The following is a 14,446-nucleotide window of genomic DNA, read 5'->3' on the forward strand; positions in this document are numbered from 1 at the left end:
TTAAAAGTCAGTTCTTTGGCTTTACAGTTCAGCCATTCAATAAAAAGCTGAAAAACATATTAATGTTTACACTAATGTAATTATTTTAGTAATTTAAAATTATCTTATCTTATTTATTTATTTATTTATTTATTTATTTATTAATTAATTACATTTCTATACCGCCCAATAGCCGGAGCTCTCTGGGCAGTTCACAAAAATTAAAAACATCTTGAGCACTTTTTGTAATAAAGGTGACTAAGGTTGCAACCCTATTGCACACTGATCTGGTAGTAAGTCCTCTTGATCTCTGTAAGGTTTACCTCTGAGTTGACATGTATATGATATACGGTAAAAATCTTAACTGGGGTGCATGAAAATGTGCAAATTTTAGGCGTAAACACCAGCATTTCATTAGCATTCAATGATTTTCTAGCTTAGGAAATATGCATTTCTTAGTTGGGAGTCTGCAATTCTTGAAAGCACAGGGGTTTCTGCTAGGAGAGTGCTCAGTTTGAACAATAACTGGCAACCTAACCTTCCAGGGATAATTTACATTATTAGTGGGAATGTCCTGTATTATAAAATTATATAATTTGGAAGGATGGGTTTTATCTTTCACGACTTGCATACCAGGAAATCTATTTAATTTCAATTAAAGTTAAAGTAGAGAGCAGCACAAGTTATGTTTTTATTCACACCTATTAATGCTTAGCCACTACGAATTGACAAATAATAATCTTTCAAGACTAGTGATGGGAGATGAATCTGTTTTATACTATAAAATAAAAAAATAATCAAGATATCAAGCAGGTCACAGAGTAACCCAATGCTTCCTATAATACATTCATGCCGGTGTAATCAATATTCTTCCACATCCAAGAAAAGAGAACCTTGTTCGTAGTTTGCACATGTTTCACACAATCTTCACCTCACTATAGTCAACAACAAATGCCCCTTTGGATTTAATAGGTCAGCATTTCATGCCTTGTAAGATGTGTTTTTTTAAAAATAGGCCTTCTACAACTATCTGTAATTTTCAGACTTATCCTTTCCATGTCTACTTTTGTTGCACCACAAAAATATCTTATATCATAAAACTGTATTTATTTTAGACATGACCAGGTATGCAAGAAGACAGTCGACCATTCATAATATTTTAATCTGTATAATCTCTATAAAACATTTATTTTAAACTCTATAATGGGATTTTAGAAATAATATAATCTTTGAGTGTACTTTAAAGTACTCACCTTGGAAATATAATACATTTAATAAGACGTAAACCTTTTAATCCAAACCTTCTTTGACTCAGAATATACTGTGGAAAAAGAAAGTATCTGTAGGCTACTTTGTCCTCAACCAAAACAATTTTTCCTTTGAAGTTGATTCTTGTTTTCCTAAAGATCATCCTGTGCATGGAAATATTTTATAAAAACATCTTGAGTCATTGGATTCATAGATCTAGATTTGCTTGCATTCATGTCTGGTACACATAGCTTGTCGTTCAATTCGCCAAGTAACTTCTTCATAGGTACAGTGACATATAGTGCATTCATCAGTCTTCACTTCTCGGCCTGCTGGAATAACTGTAGTCTCTGCAAAGCAGTTGGGGCCTGAAACAGAAGAAAGAGATGGTACTTAGAAGAGCTGTTTCACATGATCCAGATTCCATGGAGCTTTCTGGTGGACAGAAAATTGAATTTGGATGTGGAGGTGACCATATGACAGGAAAAGCCCATATTTGTCAGGATTTTTGGTAACAAATCTGGGAAGGGGGGACATTATGAAATTTGAAGAAAAATCCAGATTTTTCCCATCCTTCCCAGCCAAACGGCAGCTCTACTTCAATGGGAATTAACGAAAATCGTTTATCGTTTTTAAAGATAAAGAGATGACACTTGGCATGATGAGAGCACTTAGATAGGGCTTTAGTCATGCCAAATTCGAAACAGATCCGTTCATCTGTTGATTTTTAGGAATTTTTGAAAAATTGAGGTTTTAATTTTTTTTTTAAAAAATGTCATTTTTAAAGATAAAGAGATGAAACGTGGCACCATGGTAGCTTTTAGGTAGGGCCTTAGCCATACCAAATTTAAATCCGATCCATTAATCTGTTGATTTTTAGGAATTTTATAAAATTTGAGGTTTAAATTTTTTTAAAAAAACAACAACATTATTTTTAAAGATAAAGAGATGAAACTTGGCACCATGATTGCTCTTAAGGAGGAATTTAGCCATGCCAAGTTTGAAGCAGATATGTTCATCTGTTGATTTTTAGGATTTAAAAAAAAAGTTTGAGGTTTTAAAATTATGGTTTTAAAAAACTGCTGGACCCATGTCCTTTAAACTCAGGTTGTCAAACCTCCTCTTTGGAGTCTTGCATCTTGAGCAGTTTCAGCCCTTGGCATCAAGGGGACCTCCAGTTTTTAGCTAAGAAGTGCTGGGTTAGTAGGGCATATTTCCTGCTGCAGATTTGGTGGGCAGTTGGGTACCGGGAGCTCAACAGAGGCGAGGCATCCACAGATCAAAATGTGGGAAAGGAGAGGTCAGTCAAAGCAGCCCACAGTGCAAAACAGAATGGGCCAGAGGGCCACTTTTTCTCAAAGTTCCACATCATGGGTGATGAAGGGCCATTCTTAGAGAAAAATTCTCATGACTATCAGTGAGGTGCCAGTGGAGAAAGAGGCTCTCTTCTTTGTGGATGTCTTGTTGCTGTGGTTGTTGGAACCTGGTACGTCATTGCTTTGCTTCGCTGCCCCTTCCCTTCCACTTCACTTTGTTCACTTGTGAGCTAGGTTCTGTCTGCACTGCTGGCATGCAACGCAGAACATTTGAAGTGCGTGTCAGAGAAAAATAGATAGATTTGTGGCTTTGGCTGGCTGGCATATCTCTTAGAGACTTTGGGCTCATCTACAATTCAGAAACTTCTGTTACTCCAAAATAGAGATGCTAGTTTACTATTTGGGACTGGGTGATACAATCATGTGATGTCAATGCTTTGTCAGATGCACTGGCTTCCAGTCCATTTTTGGGCCCAGTTCAAAGGGTCAGTGTTGACCTTTAACGTCCTAAATCTCTTGGGGCCAGAGTAGCTAAAGAAACATCTTCGATCCTTAGCCAATCTTCAGAGGCCACCACCAAATGAAGTTAGGCAGAGAGCTACAAGAGAGAGGACTTTCTAAGTTGTGACTCTGCTCCACTACGCTCATGGAATGCCTTTCCCAAAGAAGCTAGCCTGGCTAGCCTCCCAGTTTGATTCCGAGAATTTTAAGAGCTCATAAAATGTTAAAATGACTGTTATTTTTTATATTGTATTTTTATATCCTATGTTGATTGTTACTGCAATTAATGTTATTTTTATACTTTTAGCATTATGTAATCGGCTCCAAAAACTCTTCTTATTGGACAGACTAAAAATAAAATAAACAAGGAATCCAATGGCTTCTGGGCTCACCTCCCCTTTGGTCCTTCCTCAGTGCTGGTGGCCTCTTACTACCCTCTGCTATACTGGCCAGCCATTAGTAGGTTACAAAATAGCAATCTGGATCAGTTCTACTTAAGTATTGGCAATTATTTGTTTAACACATTCATATTCTTCCTTTCTGTTCATGTATTCAAGGCATCTAAAAGACAAACTGAACCAATACAAAGATAAAATACAAACACTATACATCAAATACCAAAGAAATTGTGTGAAATGATCTGTGGTGTGTGTGTGTGCGCGCTTTACCTGGAATTGTAAAATTTTATACATGTCACAGGTCACAATTTAAAATAGGATACTGAAACCATGGTGTTGCTTTTTAAATGGAATAGTGTTATCTGCAGCTAGAATATAGTCATCTAGAGGACACTGCATACAGATTTCCTGAAACAAGGGAATGCATTGGATGCTTGTTGATGTTTTAGAATGATCTGCAGTCACCAGACAATACCTGCAGAATACTTGGTTTTCTGGGAAAAAAATTGACAGTAATTTCTGACTTCTCTGAAATCAATCTGGACTATTAGACTAGAGAGCTTCCAGACGTAAACAAGCCTAGTATGAGTTACACCATAAAGAATTTAGTTTAAGTTCATGTCCCCAATAGTGTCAAGCTTTTTGCGTCAGGTGTATATTTAGCACACAATCTAGAACTTTCTGCCAACAGAAGAAAATCTGTTTCCATTATTCTTCATTCTGTTTTAAAAAGCTTTCCATCTGATTTTAGTAATATCTCATACATTTTCTATATGGTCTTCATCTCACAAGAAACACAGTATCATCTCTCCAGTAGCTGTTGTTAAATTTATGTTATGCAATCTACTATAAAGAACACACAGCATACTGCTTGTTTAAATGCATGTGCAATCTTAAAGACATCATAAAATTTAACGGGTTGCATTCAGGGTCTACCTTTCTCGAGAGGAAGAGTACTTCTTATAGATGTCCCTCCACCAGATTTTTTAGGATTCCCTGCCCCCTCCTGACTGTGTAGAACAGGGGTCTCCAATCTTGGGTTTGGTGGGCACACTTGAAATTTTAAATGTGTTGTGGGCTCTTGAATAAAAACACTCATTCCCCAGAAGGCAAACTGGTGAGATTAAAAGAAGAGTAACTTGCTCAAGAAACTAAGTACAAGGTTGAACTCTACACCACAGAACCATTTTGCTGAACCCAAATAAAAATGGGTTCATTTTGCAGCATGCCAGCTTCTCACTTAAAAGTAATTAACCAAATGAAAAACAGGAGGGACAGGAGCCTGGTGGACATCAAGGGACAGTCTGTGAGCTCATGGGCACCAAACCAGAAAACCCAGTTATAGCATTTTCAGGGGTCCGTGCGGATTGCCATGGGATGGAGAGGGCATGGAAGTCCACTTCTGCCAATGCAGTTGATTCAGCATAAATCTGGATCCAACCCAATACATCTAAAAGTGGAAGAAATAACTTGTTTTGCTTTGAAAAGTGAGGGGTTTCCTCACTCATAGCTGCATCAGCCAAAAACAACACTTCTAACAAAATTCCGAGTGTGTCTGAATAAAAACTCAAAGGCCTGTTTGTGTCTAGTGAATATGAGCATGTACAAACTATGGCAGGGATGAGGAGCCTCCGGCTCGTGGCCCAAATCCAGCCCTTCTGGGTCCCCAACCTATCTCTTGGGTTTCTTTCCCCTGACCACCAACCATTTGGTGGTTTTCCATCTTTTGTGTAGTATTTTTCCCTTAATATGGAAGATTGAAACACCTCTCTTAAGGCTTGGGGCCCTATCACTGGGGCAAATGTAGCCCTGTTCCTTTGTTTCATTATTGGGAACTAACGTTGCCCACTCTAATCAAGTGGCTTCGCCCCCCCATGGCAGGAAGGAATGGGCATCCAGAGGGATTTTGTAATGGTGAGCATTCATAGGCACTGTTGCGGTGACTGGTAATTCCTGAGGGCTCCCAGCGTTGAGCCCCGTGGCCAGGCTGGGAGATAAGGGTTACCTGAGGCCAACCTTTCTCACCCACCTTGAGCCTTGTGGCCTGGGTTGGGGGTGACACCAGAAGGTCTCCCTACCCCAAAAGGGGCAGCCTGTGGGAGCGCGAATTGTACAGCGCCAACCCATGGGACATGAATAGCTCACCTTACTCAGAAAGGTCTGAAAACCAGGCCAGACTGGATGCCCTTTAGGTTCCCCCTTTGCAGAGCTTTAATAAAATGTGGCCCTGATTAAACCCAATGTTCTGTGTGTCGTCTCTTTATTTACTGACCTCCGTCTCACAAAGTAGCACCAGTGCTTTAGCACAGGATCATAAAGTATTTTTTTGTGGTGGGGAGGGACAAGGTCTCTGTCAGCTACTTGCACACCCTAGCTTCTGATGCAGGCATAGCTTTACATTATAAGCTGTGCAGTTCAGGAAGCTGTAGTAGTTGGTACACTGCCAGAGATACAAGAGGAAACAGGTTCAGGCTCTCAAAGTACAGATTCATTAGACCATCGTAAGTTGCCGTTTCAGCATTAAATGTGCCTTAAATATATCAATGATTATTCCTTAGGGCAGAGATTGGCAATCATGGCTTGTGCACTGCATGCACACACACACACACACCACTGCTCCTGCTGCAAAATTTGCCATGGTGGTAGCCACAGATAAAACAAACAAACAAACAAACAAAAATCTCAATGGGGAGCACTTGTCTTGTTTGCAAAAAGAACAGTATTTCCAGACAAACACACACCCGGAGTATAATTTGCTTGCCGCCATGACAAATTCAACAGCAAATTCAGTTAAAGAATAGCTTAATAAATTATAGAATACCATAAAAATGGTTCAAGGCTTCAGTCCTATGATTTCTGGAAGCATATCCCAGGGGCAATAAGATAGAGTGACTTTCTCTCTCCACCTGCAGAGAGGAAGGTCCACTATCACAAGCCTTCCCCTTGTGAGTGTGGAAACCTCTTCCATCCTTGACACTTTCTTGCTGGTGCTCTGATGGCAGTAATGGCATAAAGGGGGAATGCTGGGGGTGAATCTTGACATCCCTCCAAAAAGGAGAGAAAATACAGCAGTCCTGGAAATGCTGTACCTATTCTCCATTGGATTGCTTGTTAAGTTAGCATTGTTTGTTTATGCAAGGCCAAATCCATTTAAAAGGATAATTTAGACTAGGGGTGTGCATGGACCCCCCCCGATCCTCTTCGCGGCCGATCCGCAAATTGCGGAACAGGCCCGCTCCGCCCCGCCTCGATCTGCCTGGGGGCCACTCCACTCCGCAGTTGCGGCCTAGTCTTCCTGTTTGAGTCCTCGGGCTCAGTTGAAGCAGCCGCGGGACTGCGGACGGACGCAGGTAAGGGAGAGGAGGGAGTGGGGGTTTACCTGGCCCTGCCGCCATCTTGGCAGAGCCAAGTAAACCCCACTTACCTTTTTGGCGGAGCTCCGGATCGAGGCGAAGGATCTGCCTTCACCTCGATCCGATCCGCAACGCTCCGCGGGTCCCCCAATCCTCTTCGCCTCCGCCTTAAGGGTAGGCGAAGCCCCCCGCTCTGCTCCTGCTTCTCCGGTTTGAGGAGAAACGGAGCACATCCCTAATTTAGACTATATTAAAAAAGAATCGAACAGAATAACTGTGACAGCTTACTAAATTTGTGGGACTCATAAAAGGAAGAATATATATACGTACACACACACACACAAATAAACAATTGATTTAATAAACCACCCTGGAATATACAAAATGTTAAGTAATTGTGACTGTGATTTTGTATACTATACATGGAAATAATAATATTTTTTGTAAAGTGACAATTATTTAGGAGCACTTTTCTTGCACAGTTTTGTTGGGCAAATGGTAGTTGGCCATTAATGGCCGTGCAGTGTTATGCATCAGTTATATATTGAAAATAAATAAGTTTATTTGTTACTATTCATCACTGTATGTATATTGTGTAGTTGTGTGCTTTGGGCACTTTGTATATATTGAATCATTCACACTACTGCCTTCTTCTTTTTGAACCTAAATTATTTTAACATGCAATGAACAGCAAGCCATTAGAAATCTATACAATCCACATTTTGAAGTGAAACTAAAAGTACAGCCAGCGTGGTGTAGTGGCTACAATTTCAGATAAGGGCAGGATCTACACTACAGCTTTAAAGCACTTTATAACAGTTTTGACAACTGTTGGGGCCCAGGACACACTCCATATACAGTTGTCAAAACTGTTATAAAGCGCTTTAAAGCAGTAGGAGAGACCTTGATTGAAATCTGCCCTCAGCCATGAAGCTGACTCAGTGACTTTGTTGTGAACATAAAATGAGGAGAAGAGAATGATATATACTATCCTGAGCTCTTAGAAGGAAGGGAGGGATAACAATATAATAATGAATAAATAGAGCATACTTGTATAACTTCTAGTCATTTCAATTAGATTTGGCTTAGGATTCCCACAAAGTCGCCAGCGAAACAAATGAACAGTGTAGATTTCAGCCTTGGTTATTTGTTCTTATCTCATTATAATAAATCATTCTAAATGCTACTGAAAAACATGAAGATTCTAAAATAACATAAACCTTTGATATCTTGTCTGTAGGATCCTATCTATCAAGCTCTGATATCCTATCTTTACCCCAAAATCCACATAGGCTCATTCATCTCTTTTAGTCTGTCCTGTCCAACAGTAAAACAGTAATGAATGAAAAGTGAGAAAGTGAGCTATTTAAGCTTTGTGACAGAAAAATCTGTAGTTATATTTCTACAAGAAAAACAACCCCCTATTTAACTGGCAATATTTTTACAACTGGCATAAATCACAATTTAGCACTTCAGTAAGTAAGTCTGAGTGTCCAATTTATATGGAAAATCAAAATAAATACATTTATTGAATGAGCAAATGTATATCAAAACTAAGGGAGTAATATAAAATTTCACAAAGATCTCTCTTTATGCCCTGCTTCTGGCACTGTTATTTAATTTCTGTTCTCTTGATCCACTTAGCAATGTCTTTTCTGAATCGTCCTTGCCTCATCTTATCAGATCCCTCACTAGTTTCTTACTCTAACTACACTTCTACATTCAATATAAATCAACAAACTCTCCCCTCCCCACACACTATCCACTGGACATATATATTAACTGTTGTGCCACATTTTCTCTACTTCACCGGAAACTTTTGCTTTGCAGTTTATTACCTTGCTTCCCTTAGCTGCAATGGTGTAGTGGTACATTTTGAAACACAGGTGCTCATCATGACAAATCCCAAAGCCACAACCCCGAGATGCCAAAAGCAGTGTGTGTGTGTGTGTGTGAGAGAGAGAGAGAGAGAGAGAGAACACACCCTGAAGAACAGCAGTACATAGCATACCCTATTTCTTCAATTCTAAGACACACTTTTTTCCCCATATAAACATCTCTAAAAATGGGGTGCATCTTAGAATTGCGGGTGTGTCTTACGTTTTTCCCCCCTGTTGGTGATATTGAAATTAGTGTGCATCTTACAATAGAAGAAATACGGTAATACCCAATGTACTGGGATCAGCTGACAGTCATAGAATAGTGAGCTGGCAAAGGGCAGTGTAGTGGTTAGCATGTTGGACTTTGGCTGGAGAGACCTGAGATTGCATGAAAAGGGAAAGACAGGGATGCAACATGTCCCCAAACAGCATAAGACCACCAGCCCAAGATTTTCCATGAGTTTCTTTTCTCAGTATCAGGGATAAACATTTTATCTCAAAGTTAACAAACCAGTTCTGAATAGAGGGGAACCAGTACCTCGTGCAATTTGGAAGCTATACTTCTATTAATGCAGCCCCACATAGCATTTACTTTTTTTGCAGCGTCCTCACACTGTTGGGTCATATTCAGCTTCCGATCTACAACAATTTTCAGATCCTTCTCGCTTGTAATGTTGCTGAGCCATGTATCCCCCATCTTGTAACTGTGCATTTGGTTTCAATTGTCTCAGAGTGCAGGACATGGAATAATGGGCTCAAGTTACAGGAATCCAGATTCCAGCTGTACATCAGGAAAAACTTCCTGACTGTTTAAGCAGTACGACAATGGAACCAATTACCTAGGGAGGTCGTGGGCTCTCCCACACTAGAGACATCAAGATGTCTCTAGATGTCAAGCATGCTTTAATGTGGATTCCTGCACTGAGCAGGGGGTTGGACTCAATGGCCTTATAGACCCCTTCCAGCTCAACCATTCTATGATTTTAAGTGTACAGTGTCCATGAAAACTTATTTCATAATAAATGTGTTGGTCTTTAAGGTGCCACAAGAATCTTGGTTGTTTTTGCTGCAAAAAACTAACATGGCTACCCATCTGGAAATTATTAAAAACACATTTAAATGAAGCCTCCTGAAGGATAAAACAGGCAATAAAGTGCATATTTCTTTAAATTAAACCACCAAATCCATGCCAAAAAGGAGCAGTATTTCATTCCTTTCATATATTGTTTGGCTCTACCTAATCTCCAGGGTAAAAAAGTTCTATAAATCGGAAGCAACAACATGCCCTCAACATTCAAATTTTGCATATGAATTATCCTGTGAAAAACTGGCTAACTGCAGGGATTGTGAAGGGATGTGTGGTCACAATAGAAATTAAACTAGATTAAAACTAGAGAATTACCCTCCACATAAAGTGAAGACATTATGTTCAATTCTGAACTATATTAAATCATTTATTTTTAATGTAAGAAATTAGAAGAAGGGAATTTTGAAAAAGCAAAAATAGGAAGTATTTAACTCGGGCCTAGAACTCCAGGCTCATTTTTTTCTTTTTCTCCAAATCTAATCACAGGTTTCTGAAATAAAACATCTCCTATATATTTTATCTCCTTCCCAATCTTGTAATTATTTCTTTAACAATAGCTATCTCCCCAATTTAATTCTTCCAGCATGTTTGCCTATCCATGTATGTTCTATAAAATAAACTCTGCAATATTTCTTCGGAAAGAAAAAGCTGCCTTTAGATCACCTGGCAGCTGTGTTCAGAGGCTGGCATGCTGACTCATTCTGAGACACAAGTTCATCGCTAGTCACCGCTGCAGTATTGACTTGTCTAAATCCAATTTTGTCTTTTACAATCCCATATATCTCTTTGGTTACCACTGGAATTGTGGAGTGTTTTCAATTATAAGCGCAGGATTCACTCTAGAGCCAATTTTAAGGACACTTTGGCAGTTTTAAAGTACAAATAACGAAGCACCATCTTCTTCAGTTTAACAGGATCTTTCTCCACATTGGTTGCTTTAAAACAATCTAAACATCTTTTAGAGCTGCATTGGATGTCTACATTAAAGCCACTGGGGAAGGAGCTCAAGTCCATTTGTAGTTCTAGCTTCTATAGAACATGTCTGGTTTATAGTTTATGCTAAGTGTTGTAACGCACAGTAATATGTCATATAGTCAAAGCAACTTGCTGAAGAAAAAATGGGGTGAGTAGGGAGAGATTGTCCTGGATTCCATACCTCAGAAATTCAAGTTAACTGGCTCTTCAACCTAAGTCAACTCCTTGCTATACTTACTCTGGCCACCACTAGCCTCGTTGCCAGATCAGGCTATGAAAAAGATTTTGAAAGGCATTCTGCAACAATTCTAAATGGAAAATTGGGCTTACTGGAATGTTCTATTCTATTCTGCTTATAGGAGAGCAGGCAGCAAGGAATTTACTTTTCTTTGATTAGGGGCTCCTCTACTTTAAGGCAAAAATCCAGCATCCTTACATGATTTCCTTCTTGTGCAGTCTTTCCGGGATTACGATGGGCACAATACATATACATCCCCCTTTCCTAACCCCTGTTTTTTTTTTGGCTGCTTCCTTTGTGGGGAAATTCCATATGTTCCATTTATACAGCCAGCAGATGTCGCTGCAATATCACAGCAATATTGTGTTATCCTGGAATATGCCAGCTTTTTGATGGAGGTGTATATTTGTTATTGCATTTTCGGCGAGTTAAATCATGGCGGAATAAAGCTAAAAAATGTCAGGAGAGGCGCCAGAGGAAGACATTGTGAAAGGGACCCGCAAAGGAGAAAAAGCTCAATACCAGGGCAGCAACTTGCAACAGACTAAGTCATTAGATGCATAAACGAAAAGCAAGAAAGTGCAAAGTGAAAGATTTCCAAAGACATCCCTATTCTATATCCATGCAAATACAGAACTGCAGCCCTCCTCTAGAGATGATAGCTGGGGAACATGCTTACTAGAAAGAAATGTCATAGTCTAAGGGCCAAAATACACGTAACATGAAATGCATCTTAGCATTCAATGGCTGGGTTTTAAAAAATGTAAATAGCATTAGCTGACAACTATGAGGATTGCAGCAGGTATGGAGGGCAAATTTAACTGCGGAAAATTCCTCTTCTGAAGGTGGTATTTGACAGGGTGAACAGAGGAGGGGGGGTTGGTCAGGACTTGGTCAGGACTCCTGTTGGCCTGATATCCTTTGTGATCAGAGTCATCAAGCTGTAGAGGGATGTATCCATATTAATGCCAAAAGGCATGCAAGACCATTCCCTTCCCAAGGTGGAGGACCAGTATTAGCCGTGCGCAAGCAGATGCACAGAAGCAGGTAGATGGGTAAGGCTGTTGGTGTGTTGACCTGTTAATGCCACTGGCTTTATTCTCCCTACTTCCCTGGCTGGGCAGATAAATGGGCAACATCTCCATGCAAGGTGGCTTGTGTTAGCATGGCAATTCCTCCTGCTTGGCAATGGGTTAGGGTATAGGAGGACAGACACCTGAGCCAGGGGAAAACATAAACAGCTGAAGGAGAAAGCAAAAAAGGAACTATGGCCATGGCTAGACCAGGCCTATATCCTGGGATTGTCCCGGGATCATCCCTGTGCATCCAAATGACACACAGGGGATCCCAGGAGCAGGCAGGGATGACCCCTCCATTTGCCTTGGATAATCCTTAGGTCTAGCTAAGGCCTAAACTCCTGCTGCCTGCTCTCCTGAAAAAAATATGAAGGATGGTAAGAGGACAATACTGATATATGGTGCTGCTATGGGTTATGAATAGAAGGTGAGCCTAGGAATGATAAAGTACTTCCAAAGTTATGGACAATCCCAGTTCTTAGGGTGTTCATAACTATAGCTATAGACTACGAATATTGGTAACGGAAATGCGGGGGGGAAGCTTTCTCACAATGTATCAAGACTCTGACTTATCCAATTGTTAGCAAAAGTGACTCCATTTTAGAAAATCATTGCTACGCATGATGGGTATGCCTTATTTGTAACCTTCTGCTGTTTAATAATATGTTTTTCTCTTAGCTGCATCTTCAAAGTAGTTAAAATCAGTTTGAACAGGATGTAGCCTAGTACGTTATCTAGAGCTGCTAACGAGCAGGCATTCCAGTGTTGTATTATATCAGGCACCATGTCATAGCAGTTAATCAATCCAATTAGTAAGGTGCATCTAACTCAAACCAACTCTTACCTAATGCACTAGACTATGCCAGAAAGGGATGAATCAAAGGGGAGGGGTTGTGGGAGGGGGTTGTGGGCAGAAGTGTATAAAATGTTATGCTTTTTGTAGACAGGGTCCGAACTGCTTTTACTGCACTTCGCACCAAGTTGCAACTTTAATAAACGTTAATTGTACCTTCCCTGAGTGGTCTGTGCCTTTCTATGGGATCCACCCCTAGGAAGAAAGAACAAGGCTATTTGTCTAACACAATGAAATGGATTTGTCAGTATATTCAGGGTGGGCAAAAGGAAATACTTTATATAATTTTAATTTTTCATTAAAATTAGTTTTAATTTTTAATTTTAATTTTTAATAGTTTTAATTTTTGTGAACCGCCCAGAGAGCTCCGGCTATTGGGCGGTATAGAAATGTAATTAATAAATAAATAAATATAATGCCAAAGGCTATAAACTGTTACATCAGTTTACTAACAGCTATTGAACTCTTGGTCTGTCAAATCTACTACTGTCTACTCCGGCTGCAGCAGCAATCCAGGGTATTTCCCAGACTTGCTGCCTGAAATGAGTATGTAACCTGAGATCTTCCGAATGTAAGACACTTGAGCCTACCCCAAGATATTCTGCATATATTTTACCTCTGCTATGTTTATAATACTTGTCCTCCTGAAATCTGAGTTACCTTTTCTTTCTTCAGCATGTAACTGGAATAAATTACTCTTCATGCCTCTTCACCCCTGTGATTTTTATTTATTTTATTTTATTTATTTATTTATTACATTTATATACTGCTCCACAGCCGAAGCTCTCTGGGCAGTTTACAACCATTAAAAATAGTAAACATTAAAAGTATACAAAAATTTAAAAAACATAAAAACAGTATAAAAACAACAGTATCCATTTAAAAACAACAATTCTGGGGTCCATTAAAAACAAACTTAACGTTGTTAAATGCTGTTAAAATGCCTGGGAGAAGAGAAAAGTCTTGACCTGGCACTGAAAAGATAACAATGTTGGCGCCAGGCAAGCCTCATCGGGAAGATCATTCCACAGTCGGGGGGCAACCACTGAGAAGGCCCTCTCCCTTGTTGCCATCCTCCGAGGACCTTAGATGTTGAGCGCAGTGTACGGGTAGGTTCATGTCGGGAGAGGCGTTCCATCAGGTATTGTGGTCCCAAGCCATGTAGGGCTTTATAGGTTAAGACCAGCACCTTGAATTGGGCTCGGAAACATATAGGCAGCCAATGCAAGCGAGCCAGAATCGGTGTCATATGCTCAAACCTCCCTGTTCCAGCTATCAATCTGGCTGCCGCATTTTGCACGAGCTGCAGCTTCCGGACCATCTTCAAAGGCTGCCCCATGTAGAGGGCATTGCAGTAATCTAATTTGGAAGTTACCAAAGTATGGACAACTGAAGCTAGGTTATCCCTGTCCAGATAGGGGCATAGCTGGGCCACCAACCAAAGTTGGTAGAAAGCACTCCGTGCCACCGAGGCCACCTGAGCCTCAAGTGACAAAGATGGTTCAAGGAGAACCCCCAAGCTACGAACCTGCTCCTTAAGGG

General features: G+C 40.1%; 1 protein-coding gene across 1 annotated transcript in view; it reads right to left on the reverse strand.

The window, feature by feature from the left end:
* Positions 1 to 498: 498 nt before the first annotated feature.
* VWC2 (von Willebrand factor C domain containing 2) overlaps positions 499 to 14,446 on the reverse strand; it is a 70,459-nt gene continuing 56,511 nt past the window's right edge. The window contains exon 4 of the mRNA XM_063116288.1: positions 499 to 1,595. Within this exon, the coding sequence (XP_062972358.1) occupies positions 1,444 to 1,595 (152 nt within the window). The 3' untranslated portion in view covers positions 499 to 1,443. The remainder of the gene's footprint in view (positions 1,596 to 14,446) is intronic.

The sequence above is a fragment of the Elgaria multicarinata genome, chromosome 1 (assembly GCF_023053635.1).
Source record: "Elgaria multicarinata webbii isolate HBS135686 ecotype San Diego chromosome 1, rElgMul1.1.pri, whole genome shotgun sequence".
NCBI classification, from domain to species: domain Eukaryota; kingdom Metazoa; phylum Chordata; class Lepidosauria; order Squamata; family Anguidae; genus Elgaria; species Elgaria multicarinata.